At 37.8% G+C, this 19,828-nt stretch overlaps 1 protein-coding gene across 1 annotated transcript; it reads left to right on the top strand.

Moving 5' to 3' along the window:
- Positions 1-3,497: 3,497 nt before the first annotated feature.
- On the top strand, positions 3,498-19,087 carry wdr20a (WD repeat domain 20a). Its single transcript, XM_028437629.1, has 3 exons — positions 3,498-3,770; positions 10,285-10,467; positions 12,711-19,087. The coding sequence occupies exons 1-3, from the start codon at positions 3,507-3,509 to the stop codon at positions 14,070-14,072; spliced, it is 1,809 nt and encodes a 602-aa protein (XP_028293430.1). The 5' UTR covers positions 3,498-3,506; the 3' UTR covers positions 14,073-19,087.
- The last annotated feature ends 741 nt before the right edge of the window (positions 19,088-19,828 follow it).

Genomic DNA, 19,828 nt, shown 5'->3' with positions numbered 1-19,828 from the left:
GACGTCACATAGACAGTCCAACGTGGGTGTGGTCATGCTTGGCAATAGGCGTGTGAATGGTAAGACATGCCACGCTTCTTAAAAATCTCTCCAAGTGGGAGGAGTTACCGACAGGTAGGACTTAAACCATTCCAACGTCCACACAATCTCTTCATTTATAAGAATTGTACAGTATCAGGTCTAAAAGCACTAAAATGTCATTAAAAGCCTTTAAAAGTTCAATATTATGCTTTATAACCTGATAAAACAGGTCTAAAGTGATATTTTCATCTTAAAAAGGTTGCAACTCTAAGATTTTGGACACCAGGGGTTGATGGAAATTGGGTGATAATTTACTAAGATTGGAGCTTTGTTACAAAAGGAGGAGGAGCCTATACCAGAGGTCAAACTACTGTTGATGATCTCCATGACAGAAGAACCAATGGTGAGGAGATTTTAGTTTGGTAGCTATCTCTGAACAAAGAACTGAGCCCTGATTGGACGCTGAATAAAAACGGAGATTGTTGTGTTGGCCCTAATAACAGCAACCAGTGACGTACAGTCAGGGTAGGCAAGGCAGGCAGTGCCTACCCAAGGATGAATTGATATTTTGATTATTTGTTTTAATTACAATATGTTATGGCAATTATTATCTCCCCCTAATGGACGGACGTGCTTCACCAGCCAATCAGGATTTGGTAGATTAAAATAAATGTTGTATCCCATAGTGAGACATCTCACTAAATATTATGAAACACAACTTAAACGTGAACTAAAGCTTAAACAACGAGGAGACAAAGATTTTACGTCCATGAAGAAAAGTGAGACTAAAACAGCAAAATTATGTCGATTGTCTTGTAGCAGCAAGAATCTGCCTCAGATACCCTCAGATACCCCCAGATACCCTCAGATACCCTCAGATACCCTCAGATACCCTCAGATACCCTCAGATACCCCCAGATACCCTCAGATACCCCAGATACCCCCAGATACCCCAGATACCCCCAGATACCCTCAGATACCCTCAGATACCCTCAGATACCCCCAGATACCCTCAGATACCCTCAGATACCCTCAGATACCCTCAGATACCCTCAGATACCCCAGATACCCTCAGATACCCCAGATACCCCCAGATACCCCAGATACCCCCAGATACCCTCAGATACCCTCAGATACCCTCAGATACCCCCAGATACCCTCAGATACCCCCAGATACCCTCAGATACCCTCAGATACCCCAGATACCCCCAGATACCCTCAGATACCCTCAGATACCCTCAGATACCCCAGATACCCTCAGATACCCCCAGATACCCTCAGATACCCTCAGATACCCTCAGATACCCCAGATACCCTCAGATACCCCAGATACCCTCAGATACCCTCAGATACCCCCAGATACCCCCAGATACCCTCAGATACCCTCAGATACCCCCAGATACCCTCAGATACCCTCAGATACCCCCAGATACCCTCAGATACCCTCAGATACCCCCAGATACCCTCAGATACCCTCAGATACCCTCAGATACCCCAGATACCCTCAGATACCCTCAGATACCCCCAGATACCCCAGATACCCCAGATACCCTCAGATACCCCCAGATACCCCCAGATACCCTCAGATACCCTCAGATACCCTCAGATACCCCAGATACCCTCAGATACCCTCAGATACCCTCAGATACCCCAGATACCCTCAGATACCCTCAGATACCCCCAGATACCCCCAGATACCCCAGATACCCTCAGATACCCTCAGATACCCTCAGATACCCCCAGATACCCCCAGATACCCTCAGATACCCTCAGATACCCTCAGATACCCTCAGATACCCTCACCAGAACCTCAGAGCATCTCATTTACAACCTGTGAAGGAACGTTTACAGTTTTCTCTAACTATGAATCTATGAAGAACCACTGCTACATTCTATAGAAACACATACATTTACCCAGAAATAAATGTACATTTATTAAACTGTTGTCGTTCTGGACGTTTATTTCACTCCATGGAGGAAAGTTTAGGGAAAGAGTTCAATGTTCAGATGAAACTGTAAACTTTAATACTTTGACCAAAACCCTTTGATTTTTGATGAACTGGAAAATAACATCAGAGATCAAATAGTGGAAAAATGTGCCATGAAAAAACTACGTGATATTATTACAGGAAGAGTTTATGAAGCAACACAGGCTGAAACTAAACGTTTCACAGAGCGAGTGATAATCACGTTCACATGTGGATTAAAGACGGCGTGAAGAGGAAAAGGAAGTAACGAGCAGACATTATGCACATGTGTTTAAAAAGAAATATAAAATAACACCAGTAAGAACAGGAATAAAGAGATAAAGTGAGAGCAGTAGTAGAGGATGATTCAGATCACTTTACTGTATCCATGCTGTAGATCCTGAAGGTAAATGAACAACCAAAAGTGGCAAAAATGTGGCAAAAAAAGAGCTAAAAGTGACTAAAACTGACCAAAAACAGTCAAAAGTCAACAAAAAAATAATAAAAAGGAACCAAGTTGTATGTAATGGAAAAAAGTAGAAAAATGTGGCAAACAATAGTAACAAAAAGCAAGAATGTGGAAAAAAAAGAGGCAAAATGTAAGAAAAAGGGAAACAAGCAAAAGTTAACGTATTTGGATGAAAAGTAGGCAAAAAAATTAAAGATATAGGTTGGATAATAGTATCAAAAAATAACTTGCAAAACTGGACAAAAAACAGGGAAAAAGGATATTTATTGGGAAAAGGAAGTTAAAGTCTGAAAAAACTTTCAGAACTTTTTGAAAAGGAGCAAAAATGGGACAAAGGAAGTTATAAAATGGTGAAAGGGATTAAAAAGTTTAAAAGGTTTAAAGGTTTTCTGGGGGAATAATATTTAAAATTGAGCGTAACTGACTTAATAACAGTTATTACATGATGTCCTCTGATAAAGTACATAATGGGCTGTTTTTGTCTCAGTCCACTCCTGCCTCTGAATAAGGGCTTTTAAAGGTGACGATTCAATGGTACTTCAATAATAATAATTATTATAATTATTATTTTTTTTACATTTTAAAGGATTTTCCCCTTATTTTGTGCACCACAAATTAGCAATTAGAATAAAGTGCACCATATGTCATATGAAATTATTGATAGAAAAATGCACATCTATACAGATAGCAGATTAGAGAAATAAAATAACACACAGTAACTAAGAATAAAAGGAAAGAGAAATAAGAAAACGACACAACTAAGAAAAAAACCCAAAGAAAAATTATATAATGAATTATTTTAAATACAAACAGCAGGAAAACATTTAGTGGTTTTCAGGTTTCAAGTGTTTACAGAATGAATGGTTCTGTTTAACGCCTTTTTTGTTTGTTTTTAACATTTTAAGGGATTTTTGTGTTTTTATTTTAACGAGTCTCAGTCCTGGTGCGTGTAGTTCCTGGGTGAGCCGGTAGGGGGTAATCTAGAGCCGGTAAGGGAGCCTGTGACATTCTAACCCCTGCGTCATATCCGGCCTGAGGGAAAGGCATGAATGTTAATATCAAAGATGGCGACGGAGGGAGGAGGGAAGGAGATGAACGAGATTAAAACCCAGTTCACCACACGGGAAGGCGTCTACAAACTGCTCACTCACTCTGAATACAGCCGTCCCAACCGGGTGCCTTTCAACTCGCAGGGCTCCAACCCCGTCAAGGTCTCCTTCGTCAACGTCAACGACCAGTCGGGCAACGGCGACAGGATCTGCTTCAATGTGGGCCGTGAGCTTTACTTCTACATCTACAAAGGCGTCAGGAAGGTAAAGGCTGAGATTGGACGTTCACAGCCCGGGCTGAGCCAGACTTGGTCCGGGCTCGGGTCCCTCGATGCGGGCTGAAGTCACCCTGACAGGCGCCTAACTTTCTAATTAGCTGCGTGCTAAGCTAGTTAGCTCCAAGCTAATGAGAACTACCGGGAAGCTAACGCTATCGAGCCAATGGCTAAACTTCGTCCCCTGTGCAGGCCTTTGACTCGGGGTGGTTTCACATGTTACACTACGTTTCTGTTAAATGTAAAGATATCACTATAATGTGAGCCGTGTTCAGCTTTTCCACACCTGTGACTAACACACCTCAGTGTATCATTACTAGTGCTGGGCGATAGTGATCACAACTCATATTTTTTCTCACAATAGGGGTACACAGTGTAAATCTTGATACTTTTTATTTTTCCAAACGAAGTATTGCTGCCACTAAATACCACACAAGCACATTTACTAACAAACAGCTGCACAATATAAGTCACTTAAGTCTTTTTTGACTGTAAGACAGCATGTGTGAGTGAGTTCTGTAGAGTGGCTTTTTTAGGGGATAGCTTGGGTTAGGGCCAGTGGGCGTGCACTGCAGCTCCTCCCACTCAACGTTCTTGAAGCCAAAATGTGGCGCTTAGGGGCGCTGCCATCTTGCAAATTTGACGTCATTTGGAGTCAGTCTGTGCAGTAGGTTCCGGCGGGAGGATCCCTGGTAACACGCCCCGCCCATTTAGCGTACTGCCCGTTGACTTCTGCAGCCCAGCTACGCCACAAACCTAAGTATCTTTCCCACTGTAATTTCTACCAACGTCTTGTTCAGATGATCAGATCATAGATGTTAGTACTAGTACTAAAAGCTCAGAAAAGACCAAAAACTGATCGGAAAAGTTAAATGACGTCTCAGATTTCCTTCACGACATAACTGCTGTTCACAAAAAGAGCTACGCAAGACCCGAAGCTGCAAAGCATTGTCATATGATGTAAAATGTGACATGTGATGCGTTTCATCTTTACATAAAAGTGTTAAATCTGACTAATAATAAATCTGTGGCCCTTTGTCAGGACTCTACAATAACTTTTTCAGTTAGTCGCACCAGCACAGAATTTGGTCGCACCCTTTTTTTGAACGGGCGGGTGTACAGCATAGCCATGCATGCTGATGAATAGTTGACTTAACTGGCGTACAGTATGAAGTAAAGATTGACAATGACTTAAGATATTTGCAAAATGTTTTCAGGTCTTAGTGTCAATATTAAGTTTTTCTGCAACAAACAGTTGCTGAAATAATTATATTATTACTATAAATAATTTTTTTAATATAATTTTAAAAGAAGACATAACAATTTAAAAAAAAAAAAACATTAAATCATAACAACATGTTACATTTATTCTGTTTTTTTATTTTACAGAAATGCTGTACATGAATTAATTGAACAGTAACATAACCAACTCATCATCTGCATTGTTTCACCCCATGAATTAAATTCAGAGGGTCCAGCTCTGATAGTGGGGTCTCCTAACCCTCTTCCCCTGGTCAGGGGTCTGTAACCTTTACTCTACAAGGAACCATTGAACCTCATCTCACCTGGATTAAAGTCCTCCTGGAGCCATAAATACCTTCTCTATGAAGACAATACAGTGGATTACATTATATACAGTTATAATTATATAGAATAATGTTTGATTTAATGTGATTTATATTGATCATGTAAATGGAAACTTAAAAACAGTTTAAAATAAAATAAATAACATCAATAAATAAAACAGTATCTTCATCTTCAAATTCTTACACATCTCAGTTTACATGAACACAATGTTTATTAAGTAGATTTTTATAGTTAATGTATATGAAAGTCTACAAAAAGTAACATGAATATAATAACACATGATCATGTGATCAACACATGCTAATTACTCATTTCATAAAACATACATATTTAACCTGTACATTGGTGGTTAAATTAATCTGTTCCCACACAATTAAAATCTGTATTTTCTTCCAGAAATAGTGTTTTTGTTGGTTTAGTTTCTTACCAGGGATTTAAAACTTAAGGTTAGTCACAGGTGGAGGAAAGTTGATGGTCTGTAGATGTTGTAGGAATGTGCTGAGTCATTGTACAACGTGATTTATTTTAGGTTAATAAATTGTTATGAAACTTGATTTAATTTGTAATTAATAGCCTGTAAAAAAACAAAACAATTTCAATAGATTTTTTTTTTAAAGCTATTGTAAATAAGTCAAAGAGCCACATTAAGCCCCAGAGTCACAGGTTGTAGACCCTTGCATTAGGGGTAAAGTGCAAGAATTTGAAGAGATGTGGGGACCCTTAACTTTTTTATTTATCTATTTATTGGAGGATAAGCCCCTTGAGATGGAACATCTGGTTTTCGAGGGGGTCCTCAACTTACATAAAATGACAGATACAGCAGGGCAGACAATACAAGAATTCAATATTTCAAAAATAATAAATACAACAAAATATAGATAAACACACACACACACACAGTAAATATTTAACAGTTGATCAAAACAGTAAATATTTTATACAAAAATAAATAAGTAATAATAGTGATATTAATAGTAGCTATCTAAAGATAGTAAAAACTTTCATTAGATTAAATAAATAAAAAGGTTTAGGTTACATAGCCTATGATCAAAAACACTGACAGATATTCTGGAGATGGAGGATCAGAGCATTTTAAACATAGACATTGGTTATAGAGCAGATCAATAATGGGAGAATGTTCCAGTCAAATGGAGCTTTATATTTGAATGAAAATTTACCGACTTCTTTTTTGACTCTAGAGACGACAAGATATGGTTGATCAGCATGATGCAAACTGTATGAAGATCTGAAAGGAATTATATATAGTTTTAAATAATCAGGAAAACTTAAATGAATACATTTAAATATAAATAATAACCAGTGAAGCTGTCGTCTAGATTCCAGAGAGAATCATGACATATGTTCATACATTTGTCAGTGGTGGGTTCTAAAGGGACAGTGGAGGATAAATCTACACAGACTATTGTCAGTGATATTAAGTGGTTGGAGAATCGTGGCAGTGGTGTTTTGATAAATAATATCACTGTAATCAATAAGAATCAATTGTAAAATTATCCTTTTTCTAACTGAGTAACTAAAACAATTAACTGACTGATAAAGCAATTTTAAGCGATAAGAAATTTTGTTTGTAATAGTTTGTATATGAGTTTTAAATGACAGTGAGGAGTCTAGCCATAGATATTTAAACTGATCAACTACTGGGACTGGAGACAAATCAGAAAAAGTAAGTTTAATCATTCAGTGCCAGCCGTTTTTGAGCATTTTGACTGATTTTTAAAGACCCACAGAATATTTTCTGACTATCTGAAATCTGAATAGAGCAAGTTTTACACAAATCTTCAGTTTCAGAGAAAAAAGCCTTTTTCTAAAAAAAACCCTGTCAGTGACTTTAAAGCTATTTTTTGCTTTAGTGACAACTCTAACATCTGAACATTGTTTCCTAATATAAAACATAAAAAAACACAGACCAGGCTTTTGATGATAAAATTATTATTATTTATCTGGGTCAGAGTTGAATGTATTTCTTACTGTATTTTGGCATTCCTCCAACTTTCTCTCCCGTCAGTCTGCACACACGCAACTTCCTCTTCCTCCCAGACATAGTGTCACTGTTTTCCCTGTTTTTCTATTGTTTTATCTCACCATCGCCACATTATCCATGAGTTCCACACATGCTCTGGTCCAGTGTGCGCTGCTGGGAACCTCAACTCTGTACGTAGCGCCATTTTCTGTCTCATAAACGCTTTTCCTCTCTCCCTCTGAGCTTTGCTGAGCATGGATGATCTCTCATCTAAAGGCGCTGCTACCTCCTACATGTCACCTATTATTTTGCTATCTGGCTCACAGGCTGGGGGTATTTTTTACTCCTCCTCCAGACACGCAGTGATGACCCGTTTGGCCCGGTTAGTTGATGGTTTTATCTCACCATCACAACATAATCAATAATCCACTCAGGTCCACAAATGTTCTTTGTTAGTATGTGGAGCTGTGAGGTGCTGGATACGTCACAATATCACTCTGTAGCGTCATAATCTCACTCATTCCCGCTTCTCCTCCCCAGCTAATGGTAGCATCAGTGGCTAATCTCTCATCTGAAGGTGTACTGCTGCCATCTTCAGGGCACAGTTGGTCATTACATCACCCCACAGCTTAGATATTGATGAGGGACATCCACCAGGATGTTTTCTAGTAATCCCCGTGAAAAAAATGCAAATGACGAGTTATCTCGTCAATGGCACTGAGTGAGTTAATAGACTTTCTCAAGCACCAATAGATTAGATTTATCTGTAAGGCTGTTGAAAAAAAAATGTTTATTGATTTTGTATTTATTTACTATTATTGTCAATTTTTTATTCTATTTTTTTACTTAATTCTTTCCGTGTGTGTATGCAGCGAGGTCTGCTTGCATGTCATTGTGCAACTAGTGTGGTATGTGTCCATGTGTTTTGTATGTCCTTATTGAAAATAAATAAAAAACATTGTTTAAAAAAAGAAGGAAAAAAATGCACATTAAGTTTACCTGACACTTCTATTTGGCTTTTTAACATAAAAATAATATAATATCACAGTCAATGAAGTTCAACCAAGATCTGTTCAGGTTAAATGAGCAGTGAAACCGCTGACTCATCATATTCCAAAAGCTTTCCATTCTGCCAATAATAGTTTTTACTGTAAATCATTAACAAATGGTGCTTTGCTGCTCACGCTGCTGATCTTCACCGTAGACCACAGGTGGGCATCTTCTGTCACAATTAGCTTGATTGACGAGCTACATTATTGTCTTGTGATTTCTCGTGTATTTTTCCTGTAAAATGTATGTTTTTTGTAGTCATAATGTGTATTTATGTTGTCATTTTCTGGAATTTTGTATATTTTTTTAGTCAGTTTGTGTAATTTTGTTGTCTTGTGTTATTTGGAGTGATTTTGTGTATTACTGTTATTTTGTATTTTTTTGTAGTAGTTTTGGAGTATTATTACTGGTGGTGTAACAACACAGATTAATTAACAATCCAGTTACATCGATGCACAATTAAAACATCGATAAACATCGTAATTTTTAAGATACGCCTTTATTTTGAAATTCATATAGCACGTCTGTACGTCCATGCCACCATTTCCTGCGCGGGGATGGTGACATAACGTAGCAAATGCCACGTGACAACAAAGCCTCGCATCCCCTGCTGCCACTCAAATTTGCACACATTACTATGCAGCCACCGGCCAGTAATGACCCACTGCCACTTCCTGAATGTGGAGCCAACCGCTATAAAACACCAACGAAGAAGACGCGTTAGTATCCCAACAGAAGCACAGAACCGGCTTTGTTTACATTGTTGCTCTGCAAAGCGAGGAGTCGAGGAGAAAAAGCCACGTGAGGAAAAAGATAAAAATGATAAACTATATATCAGAAAATTAAATAATAATGAGCTATAGTAGCGATGCTGATTTTAAGACGATAATTAGGTTGAAGAAGGTTGTTTATCTAGAGGTTTAACACACAGACACACAAACTGAGATCTGATACTTTCAGTATTTGGTCAGTGCTCATAAATAGGTTTATTTATAATAACTCCCCACAACAAACAGCGTCTGTTCATTTAAATAAACTACTGAATAACAAGTGTCTGGAAGTCCACTTGAGATATTTATTTAATATTAAAGAAGAAAACATTGTATCAAAACCATAAATATAGCATTATTATCTGTGTACCCTTCGTTCTTTGGTTTTTCTGTTTTAAAACCAAATCAAACAAATAAACTATCTGGTTATTTTTGTTTTACACAAATTCATCATATGCCTCTTAAAATATGTTTTTATACTTCGTTATATAACAGTGTGGCATCTTTAACATGTCAACGTTAAAATAATAATATTAATAACGTGCCAGTAACACTTTTTTCCATCTGGTTACAGTGAAATCAACTGTAAAACTACTAGATACTTTTTTTTTTTTTTTTATCACTCACACAATTCAAAGTCTAACACTTTGTTAAATTTTACAGAATGGTGTTTATACTGTTTATTTAATGTCTGATACCTGAAAGACCTTAGAAATGAAATGGTCAAATCATATTTCTGTTGTTTTTAGGGAGTTGATAAACATGTAAATGATTGTGTGAGATGGGAATATGATATATCGATCACAGGCTTGTGAATCAAAATCGTATCGTGACAGACTTGATATCAGCAAACATCGTATTGTCATCCAAACATATCGACATTGCATCATATTGTGATGAAGCTGGTGATTTACACCCCTAATTATTACTGTATTTTCCTGCAGTGTTGTAACGCTTTGTATTTTTTAATGTATTTTTTTTGTTTTGTGTGTTTCTTTACTTTGGGGGCCACATTAAATTTGACTCCCTCGTTGTGGGCTTTTCCCAAAAGTTTGTCTGTTTTTTCCGTATAAAGGATTCATAGTTGCACTGAACTCACATTTTTTTCTTCTCAGGCTGCTGACTTGAGCAAACCCATCGATAAGCGCATTTACAAAGGAACGCAGCCTACGTGTCATGACTTTAACCACCTCACGGCCACAGCGGAGAGCGTCTCTCTGCTGGTGGGTTTCTCTGCTGGACAAGTTCAGCTCATCGACCCCATCAAGAAGGAGACGAGTAAGCTCTTCAACGAGGAGGTAAGTCTAGAGTCTAGAGACCAGTGGTTCTCAACCTTTTCAGCCCACGACCCCACAATAAAGTCATGTTGAGATGGGTCCATCCATAAAGTCAGTAAAATGATGGTCTATTGTTCTATGAATCTGTGATAACCACATTTATTTATTCATCTGAATAATATCCACTGTTATCCAGGAACGTTTATTATTATTATTATAATCATCTTAAAGATGGAAATCATGGTTTTAATCACTAATAAAATGGTTCAAAGTGAATAAAAATGGTGGAAAAGGAGGTAAAATGTGATTTTAAAAACCACAGAAATTAGTTAAAAATTACAAATCAGAGTGGATAAAAACAGACAGAAAAAGGGTTCAAAGTGTCAATATTGGAACAATTAGTTCAAACTGGCAAAAAAATGGGCATGAGAAATCATCAATGTGGTTAAATTGACAAAAAATAATGATGAAATCTGGTGAAAAGAGGTTAAAAGTGACAATAATGGATCAATATATGTGACATTAGGTGTAAAAGTAGTGAAAGGGTTAATAAGTGCTAAACATGTCTAGAAAGTGGAAAAAATGTGAAGAAGTCATTGAAATGTTCATTTCATTTCCTTATTCATTTGAATGGCTTATTATAAATTTAATTTACATAATAACAAACCTAAAACAATTGGGCACAAAAGAAGCAGGAAGAAGTTCAACAAACAACATTATTTTTTTCTAACAGCGAAGGGTGCTGTCTGGTTAAAATTTGAAATTCAGGACGCACCACCGTGTTTTAATAAAGAACATGTGAAATGTTCTTTATTTCACAGAGAGGAAAGAGAATGAAAGCCATTGTTTATTTATATTATTTCTTTGATATGATATCTGTTTTAAAGTCCAATTGTTAAGGCACAAAATACATTTTCAGTTGCACTTTTAAAAAGAAAAGGTGGGTGGGCGCGTCTGTGGGTGGGTGGGCGGGCGCGTCTGTGGGTGGGTGGGCGCGCGTGTGCGCCGAGTGAAAGGGAGAGAGAGGTTAACCTCTTTAATTTTGCCCTGGGAAATTGAGGAAGCCTCCGCTGCAGTCGTCTCACAGCGGGAAGGAAGAGCTACTGCCTCGGCTCTACAGATGGTGAAGGACGCTTGAAGGCGTGCTTAAAAGCCCCTTGTTACGCCTAATAAACTTTTCTGTGCTTTAAACATGATAAAGTGCTATTAGGGCTTCATACACATGTCCAAAGGGTTTTTTTATTGATTCTCTCATGTTTATAAAGCAGCATGAGCTCAGCTACAGAGTGGGTGGGAGGAGGGTGGGCCGTCCTCTGGCCCTACGTCACCGTGAGGGGAGGAGGAAGTCAGTGTCCAGTCTATAGACACGCCCACTCATTAATATGCATAAGTAGGACATAAATCAGCCTGTTTGTAGAGTTGGTCAGAAAGTGACTTTTCAGAGGATAAAACTCTGGAAAACAGGTGAGTTTGTGAAAATAAACCTTAAATATTAGTTCTTAGAATAAATGGATGGAGATGATGGTGAAAAATAGCATGATATGGGAACTTTGAGCGCGCTGTCATGTAACGACAACCCATTCAGCACGAGTGGAGTACTGGACATAGAACCATGTTTAGGTACTAAAATAAATGATATTTGATATTTAGTCCTTATCTCCTATATAATTAAATAGCTTTTTTTTTAATGACGGTATTGAAACTGATCCATTGCTATTTTTATGACCCCACGGCATACGGTATTACCGCCCAAACCTAATCCAAATAAAGTATGTATCTTACTTTCTGTTTATGGTCTCACAAAATAAATGCACCATACAATATTGAATATCTATACAAATAGCAAAGCATATATCGTTTCCGTTTATGATCGTACAAAATGTCCCGTAAGGATTTATTGTTTGTAGTCATACAAAATAAATACATGTGATAAAGTGTCAGAAATGGGAGCAATGTTGCAAAAAGGATTAAAAGGAGCAAAAATATGACAAGAAAGTGATGAAAATAGGTTAAAAAATATGGCGTCATTGGAGAAAAATTGTAATATTGAGCAAAAATAGGCTCAAATTGTAAAAAAAAAAAAAAAGAACTTGGTTATTTGAAGGCATCTGGCGACCCCCTCCCAGTGTCTTGCGACCTCAAGGTTGAGAACCCCTGGTCTAGACTAACAAACCTAGACATCTGGATGAAACATTGAAGAATGTTTTATTGTGTGGAGTTTAAATGTTATATTGTACTAAAATATTTATTTTCCTTTTGTCTAGAGATTAATCGATAAGTCCAGAGTGACGTGTGTGAAGTGGGTTCCAGGTTCTGAGAGTCTGTTCCTAGTCTCTCATGCCAGTGGAAGTATGTACCTGTACAACGTAGAGCACACCTGTGGCACCACGGCGCCGCACTACCAGCTGCTCAAACAAGGAGAAAACTACTCCGTGCACACCTGCAAAAGCAAATCCACTCGTAACCCACTGCTGAAATGGACGGTCGGGGACGGGGCCCTAAACGAGTTTGCCTTCTCTCCCGATGGGAAGTTCCTCGCCTGCGTCAGCCAAGACGGTTTCCTGCGGGTGTTCAACTTTGACGCGGTGGAGCTCCACGGCACCATGAAGAGCTACTTCGGAGGCTTGTTGTGCGTCTGCTGGAGCCCCGATGGGAAGTACATCGTCGCGGGTGGAGAGGATGACCTGGTGACGGTTTGGTCATTCTTGGACTGTCGAGTCATCGCCCGCGGCCACGGCCACAAGTCGTGGGTGAGCGTAGTGGCGTTCGACCACTACACCACCAGCGTGGAGGAGAGCGAGCCCATGGAGTTCAGCGGGAGCGACGAGGACTTCCAGGACCAGATGATCCACTTCGGGCGGGACCGCGCCAACAGCACGCAGTCGCGACTGTCCAAGCGTAACTCCACAGACAGCCGGCCCGTTAGCGTGACCTACCGCTTTGGTTCCGTGGGTCAGGACACACAGCTGTGCTTATGGGACCTCACAGAGGACATCCTTTTTCCTCATCTTCCTCTTTCTCGGACACGGACGCACACCAACGTCATGAATGCCACCAGTCCTCCCGCTGGCACTACGATAATTGCAAATGCGTCAAATAACACAACGAACGGAAACAATAGTGGTGCCAACACTTTTACATTGAACTCTGTCTCCACGATGTTGCCGCGCTCCAATAGTCTGCCGCACTCGGCCGCTAACGCCGCCGCCGCCACCACGGGAAACCACAGTAACAAGACAGGCGGTGGCGGAATCACCAGTGGGATCATGGACAGCGCCATCGCCACGGGCGTCAGCAAGTTCGCAACGCTGTCGCTTCACGATCGTAAGGAGCGTCACCATGAGAAGGACCACAAGCGCAACCACAGCATGGGTCACATCAGCAGCAAGAGCAGCGACAAGCTCAACCTGCTGACCAAAACCAAGAGTGACCCCGCCAAGACTCTGGGCACGCTCCTGTGCCCCCGCATGGAGGACGTGCCCCTCCTGGAGCCTCTTATCTGTAAAAAGATTGCACACGAGAGGCTGACTGTGCTCATATTTCTGGAGGACTGCTTAGTGACTGCGTGTCAGGAGGGGTTTATTTGCACATGGGGCCGTCCGGGCAAAGTGGTAAGTTCTTTTTAACGTAGGAAGCGATGCAGCGTCTGTCCCGTTTCTAGCACTTAAACCATATTTTTTTTCTAAAGGCACACAATAAACTGGATATTTGGAATAGCATTTCTAGCTTTTTATAGTCTCCTTGCAGCAGGCGAATAACATATCAGACTTTGGTCACGACGTGGAAAGATGATCAGAAATATGATGGTTGTGAGATGAAGGATGTAAATCCTTCTGAGGTGTGTTCATTGGTTCCCAACAACCATCCCACACTGTGTAACGGCAGTAGAGCTAATAATAAATAATCTGCGTGCAATGACAGACGTGTTTAGGGCACGTCAGTTCTGGTTCATTTGAATCTTTTATTTGCATGTTTTTTCCTTTTTGTTCCACTAAGAAAAAAACAAGACTTAAAGGGATCCTCCACTGTTTTTACAAATGTGGCCTAAAACCTTTGAAATGTCCCAATTAGAAGATATATGCCTAATTAAACTATTAACATTATTTTTTCCATATTCATTTAATTTCATTTTAGATCATTTAGCTGCTTTTTCAGACCAAATAAAAACTGTTGCTTTTAGTTTTTGTTTTAAATCAGTGTTTCTCAAACTTTATTGCCCCATGTACCCCTTACTCTTTATTTCTTCTCACAAGTGCCCTTAGCTAATGTTATACATTATTAATTTGTATCTCTTCTAAACACTTTCTTGTCCAACATTAATCTTTTTATTCTTTTTATTCTAATGGTATGCTCCTTTTAGAATTTGAACTTCACCCTTTGGTGTATTTTAACGGGTTGTGCCACAAATTATTATTGATGGATGAGAAAAAAAATTTGTGCATGTAAAAAAAATAAAATAAATCTATAATGTTAAAAAATAAACTGAGGTAAAACTGCTCCAAATAATCAGGAAAAGTTAAAGATGTCTATGTGCAGCTGTGACCCATAAAATAATCTGTGACCACAGGGGGCGACAGTTCCCACTCTGGTTTCGTAGAAAACAATGAAGCAGAGAAGAAGAGCTCTCATAAGGGACCTTTTTTCTGTCCCTTAAACAGTGCGCTGACTTGCTCTGGTGGCTGAAGTTGGCAAATAATTACGGACAAGGTTTGTGTCGTTAAAAATCTGCACTGTTGAAGGGAGAGTAAAGGTCCTTTAGGAGAGCTCTTCTTCTCTGCTACCAAAATGCAGAGTGGGAACTCGCCCCTGGTTTTTTAGAGCGACCAAAAGCAGAACACAGGCTCTAACACTGTAAAGTAGTTCCATTTTAAAAAGTAAATAAAATGAATAATGTTGTATTAGGCATAAATCTTCTGAGTACATTTTGAAGGTTTTAAGTCACATTTGTAAAAACAGGAGAATCCCTTGATCTGAGTTTTAACTATAAAATGTTAAACACTATAAGCGCTTTTGCTATTTTTATACATAAAGTAACTTTAAAGAGAATCATTTTTCCTTCCTTTTCAACACCAAAGGTTTGCGACACGTGAAACCTTCAGTTGACTTCAACTCTCCTGTGGAATAGTTTTAATCACTAAACGATTGTCTTCCTGGATGCAGTTTATCTTCATCTTAGAGGTAAAAGATCCACCTTCCACCCAGGAAATCACTTTAATCTCCTTTTAATATCTTAATAACTAGTGTATTCCTGTTTGTCTTTGGTTTTTACGTTTCAAAACCAAATAAAAAACAATGTGATTATTGTATTTTACTGATTTAAAACCCAAACATAGAAAAAACAAACCAGATGTTTTTTTCTAATTTAAAATGTAATTAAGAAAACGGTGAAATCTTGTTTTATTTGTGTGATATTTATATATTTACAGGGAAATTCTCCATGATGCAAGAGATTTATCACCAACACTTTAGTATTGGTCATTGATCAGTTCAATGATTTGCTCTTATCAATCAAAGAGGTTTTAACTTGGCTACAACTTAAAAAAAATAAATTATAAAACCTAATTTTTTCCATAATTTAGATTTTTTGTTAACTTTTATTTTGTAATATGTAACATAATATTAAACAAACCAGACTGGGTTGTACAAAAAGGCACACGAATAAATACAAAGATAAAATAAACACAAAGGTTAGTAATAATTATAATAATAATAATAATAATAATAATAACTCTAACCCACTGTTGTTTTTGTGACATTCCCATTTTTCCAGAATTCTTCTCCTTTATTGTTTTGAAGCTTTAATGTGAAAGTCATTTTCTTAATGCTGCAGATGGAGTTTGTTTATATAGAGTCTTAAGGTGGGGGGGGGGGTTCCTCTGGAACCAGCACTTAGTCATAGCTTTTTGACTTGTTATGAATATTTTAAGGAGGAAGATGTTCTTCAGGTACATAGAGGTGAAGAAAAAAAACAACTTTATGTCCAAGGTTTCTGTGATCAGATCAACTTCAGAAGGTTTCCAGGTGTGGACAGGACCAGAAAATATGAACATGGTCCTCAGACTCCTCCCACACAGACTCCTCCCACACCCCCTTCATCAGCAAACCTGTCAACCACTCAATTTGATTTATTTAAAATGACAAAGAAACGTATCAAATTCTTCCACCAAAGTTCTGCCTAAACACAGAATGTTTATTAATGTACGGATTCTTACATATTTAGAGCCAATTTTCTTCATAAATAGTTATATTTGCTTTTTTCCAGCGTTGTTTAATATAGTGAGTTGAGTTCTTGTTCATTAATATCAGGCTTTTGTAGAGTTGACCAATCATAGCTTTATGGTTTTTGAAGCATAGACATTAACAAATATTTGTATAATATTTATCTGCACTGGTGGCTTTAATTTCTTTGGTAAAAAAATGTTGGATTTGCAAATAATAAGTCTTCGTTACCCATTTCATATGTGACATAATTCCTCAAAAGTAATTATGTTTACTGTGCTGACATACAGTAGCTCCATTAAGTTGTTTTTGTTGACTGGACACTAAATATTTAATATATGCCATCAGATCTGTTATTTATTTATTAATTGTAGAACTAAAATGTAATGTTTTTTGTACAGTGAGTATTTCCTGTACCTTTCCAGGATGTTGTTGAGTAGTGGGACGTCACTAGAATGTTGTCTTCATACATAAATACTTTATTTATTTTATAATTACGCTCTCCAAAGACGTCTATAATAATATAATAGTGTGTTTAGGGGACGTCCTCGTCACATCCTCTTTGTAGTTTGATTTAATTTGAAAGGTTTTATTCTTACAGTTGGGGAGGGTTAGAGCGTTCTTATACATTTTTCATTTTTTCTCTGAGTTATTTAAATAGTTTTTACATTTATATGAAAGGTTTAACATTTACAACAATAAAGTTTCTCAACACGCCACCGTCCACTATAAGCCTTTACCATAGAACGCTGTTTAGAGGCGTAACTTTATTTTGAAGGTGGGTAAGTTTGAGCAATTGTAGCTCCTCCTAAATATTAAATATCACACAAACAGTTTGTTTTTTGTCTATTTCTGTTTTGGCTTTAAATCAGTAAAAAAACAAACCCATTTTAAATCTATGGTTTTTATTCTAAAAGATTGGATTTTTAAAGTGAATGAATTATATAAAGTTTTTTAGTCTCACAACGATATGATGATGTGACCTTTTCTTATTCATTGTAATGATTTAGTTTTATTCTGAAAGTTTTTTGGCTCCTAAAGAAGACATTAGTTGTGTTTTGCAGCATTGCACTGTGACTATAATAACCATACGATAAGATGATGTTTGCTTTGCTTTGACCTTTGACCTTCGACTTGTGGCTTCTGTTAAACTGGACCCCCCCCCCCCCAACCCACCCCACCCAATTCTCCAGGTTTTTTCTAGATGTCCTGGTTCTAAAAAAAAAAAAAAAAATGGTTCCATCTCAGAACAATTAATAGTAGACAATGAAGCAGAGAAGAAGGGCTCTCCTAAGGGACCTTTACTCTCCCTTGAACAGTGCACTGACACGCTCTGGTGGCTGAAGTTAGCGTATTATAACAGATTGTTGAAGAACTCCCACGAAAAAGGACTTCTGTCCTCAGGGTTTGTGTCTCTTCAATAGTCCATGATTTACTCGCTAACTTCAGCCACCACAGCGTGTCAGCACACTGTTTAAGGGAGAGTAAAGGTATTTTTGGGGTCATAATTGTTTTTATCCACTTCATGTACAGAGGAAGTGCCTTGAGTCTCACACTGTATTACCCAGCATGCACTTTGCCGTGCTCAGCCGACTATTGCAGATAATTAGGAGGACTTTAAAAGTGAGGATTTTGTTGCATGACTTTGTGGACGTTTCAACACAAATCTCCTTTATTTTCCCAGAGTTTATTATTATTGTCCCCAAAGTAACCAGTGGAACATTAGCATAGCTACAATATTTTTGCTGCTAAAGAACTGATGCTGCTTTTCACTCTGCAAGTATCGCAAGTTCTTTTTTTTTTATTCTTGATTAAAAGGCCTCGTTCTTGCTTTTCTGATTTTATTTTGGAGGTTGAATTGGACAGAACAGAGTTTTAACACATTTTAGTGCTTTGTTCATCCATATTCACACACTTCTGTCCTTTCACGAGAACTTTTGCTTTTAATGTTGCACTGATTTTTATTTTGTTTTGCCTCCCCCCCCCCCCCCCCCCCCTTTATTTTTTAAATATATATATATATAAAGCTACTCCTAATGGAACCAATCTAGAGGGTAAAGGACTGCCTTTAACCTCCTAATCTCTAAAACTGGATGCTGCAATCATAATTTCTTAAAAAGAAAACAAGGTTTGCACTTAAAAAGTCTATTAAAAGAAAAAGGTTTTGTGTGTTGGCGTGTGCTCAGAATCTCTTATACAGAAGGGAAAAAAGTTTTAAAACTATTAAAGAAGCTTTTATCTATTGAGCATTGATTTTAAATATTATTTCAATGTGCTCTGTACTATAATGTGTATATTGTAATTATTTGATTTTAATTTGGGGCCAGAGCAAACTACAATTTACTCCTGTGGGAGTTTTGTCATTGATAGTTATATTTCTAAAGCCGATACATATTAATAATATTAAAAATAATCTTGAATACATTGTGTTCTGTTCTTTTTTGTGCACCCATGTAAATAGTCTTACACAACATGCAAATATCTTTCATTGACAGGTGATTGAAGCCTAAAGTTGTAGTATATCGACTGATGTCCCAGTTTTTGCAGGTATTAGAAAATATTTAGTTCAAAGTTGCAAATTAGAGTGAAAAACTGAAAAAGTGTCAATATTGGCCTAAAAGTGGCAGAAATGGAGATGTGGTAATGTAATTTAAAAAGGAGGAACAATTAATTTAAACTGACAAATAATGGGCATGAAATATGGTGAATGTGGTTAAATTTGGAAAAAATAATCATGAAATATGATGAAAAAAGGTTAAAAGTGACAATAATGGGTCAACATATGTGACATTAGGTGTAAAAGTGGTAGAAAGAGTTTATAAGTGATGAACATGTCTGGAAAGTGGAAAAATGTGTAGAAAAGTCATTAAAATGTGATGTAGAAGTGTCAGAAATGGAGAAATGTAGCAAAAATACATTAAAAGGATCAAAAAAAGGGAAAGAAAAAGTGATGAAAATATGGTGAGTTTAGTGGAGTTACAGAAAAAAGGCAAAAATGGGCTCAAATTGTTTTTTTTTGAAGGCATCTGGTGACCCAGTCCCAGTGTCTCGAGACCCCAAATGGGATCCTGACCCCAAGGTTGAGAACCCCTGCTCTAGAGTCTGAGACGAGACCAAAGACCCTCAAAATGTGGTGAAATAAGAAGCTTTAAGTCATTGTGCT

The sequence above is a fragment of the Gouania willdenowi genome, chromosome 22 (assembly GCF_900634775.1).
Source record: "Gouania willdenowi chromosome 22, fGouWil2.1, whole genome shotgun sequence".
Lineage (NCBI taxonomy): Eukaryota > Metazoa > Chordata > Actinopteri > Blenniiformes > Gobiesocidae > Gouania > Gouania willdenowi.
The sequence above is the reverse complement of the archived record's forward strand: the minus strand, read 5'-3'. Positions and strand labels throughout refer to the sequence as shown.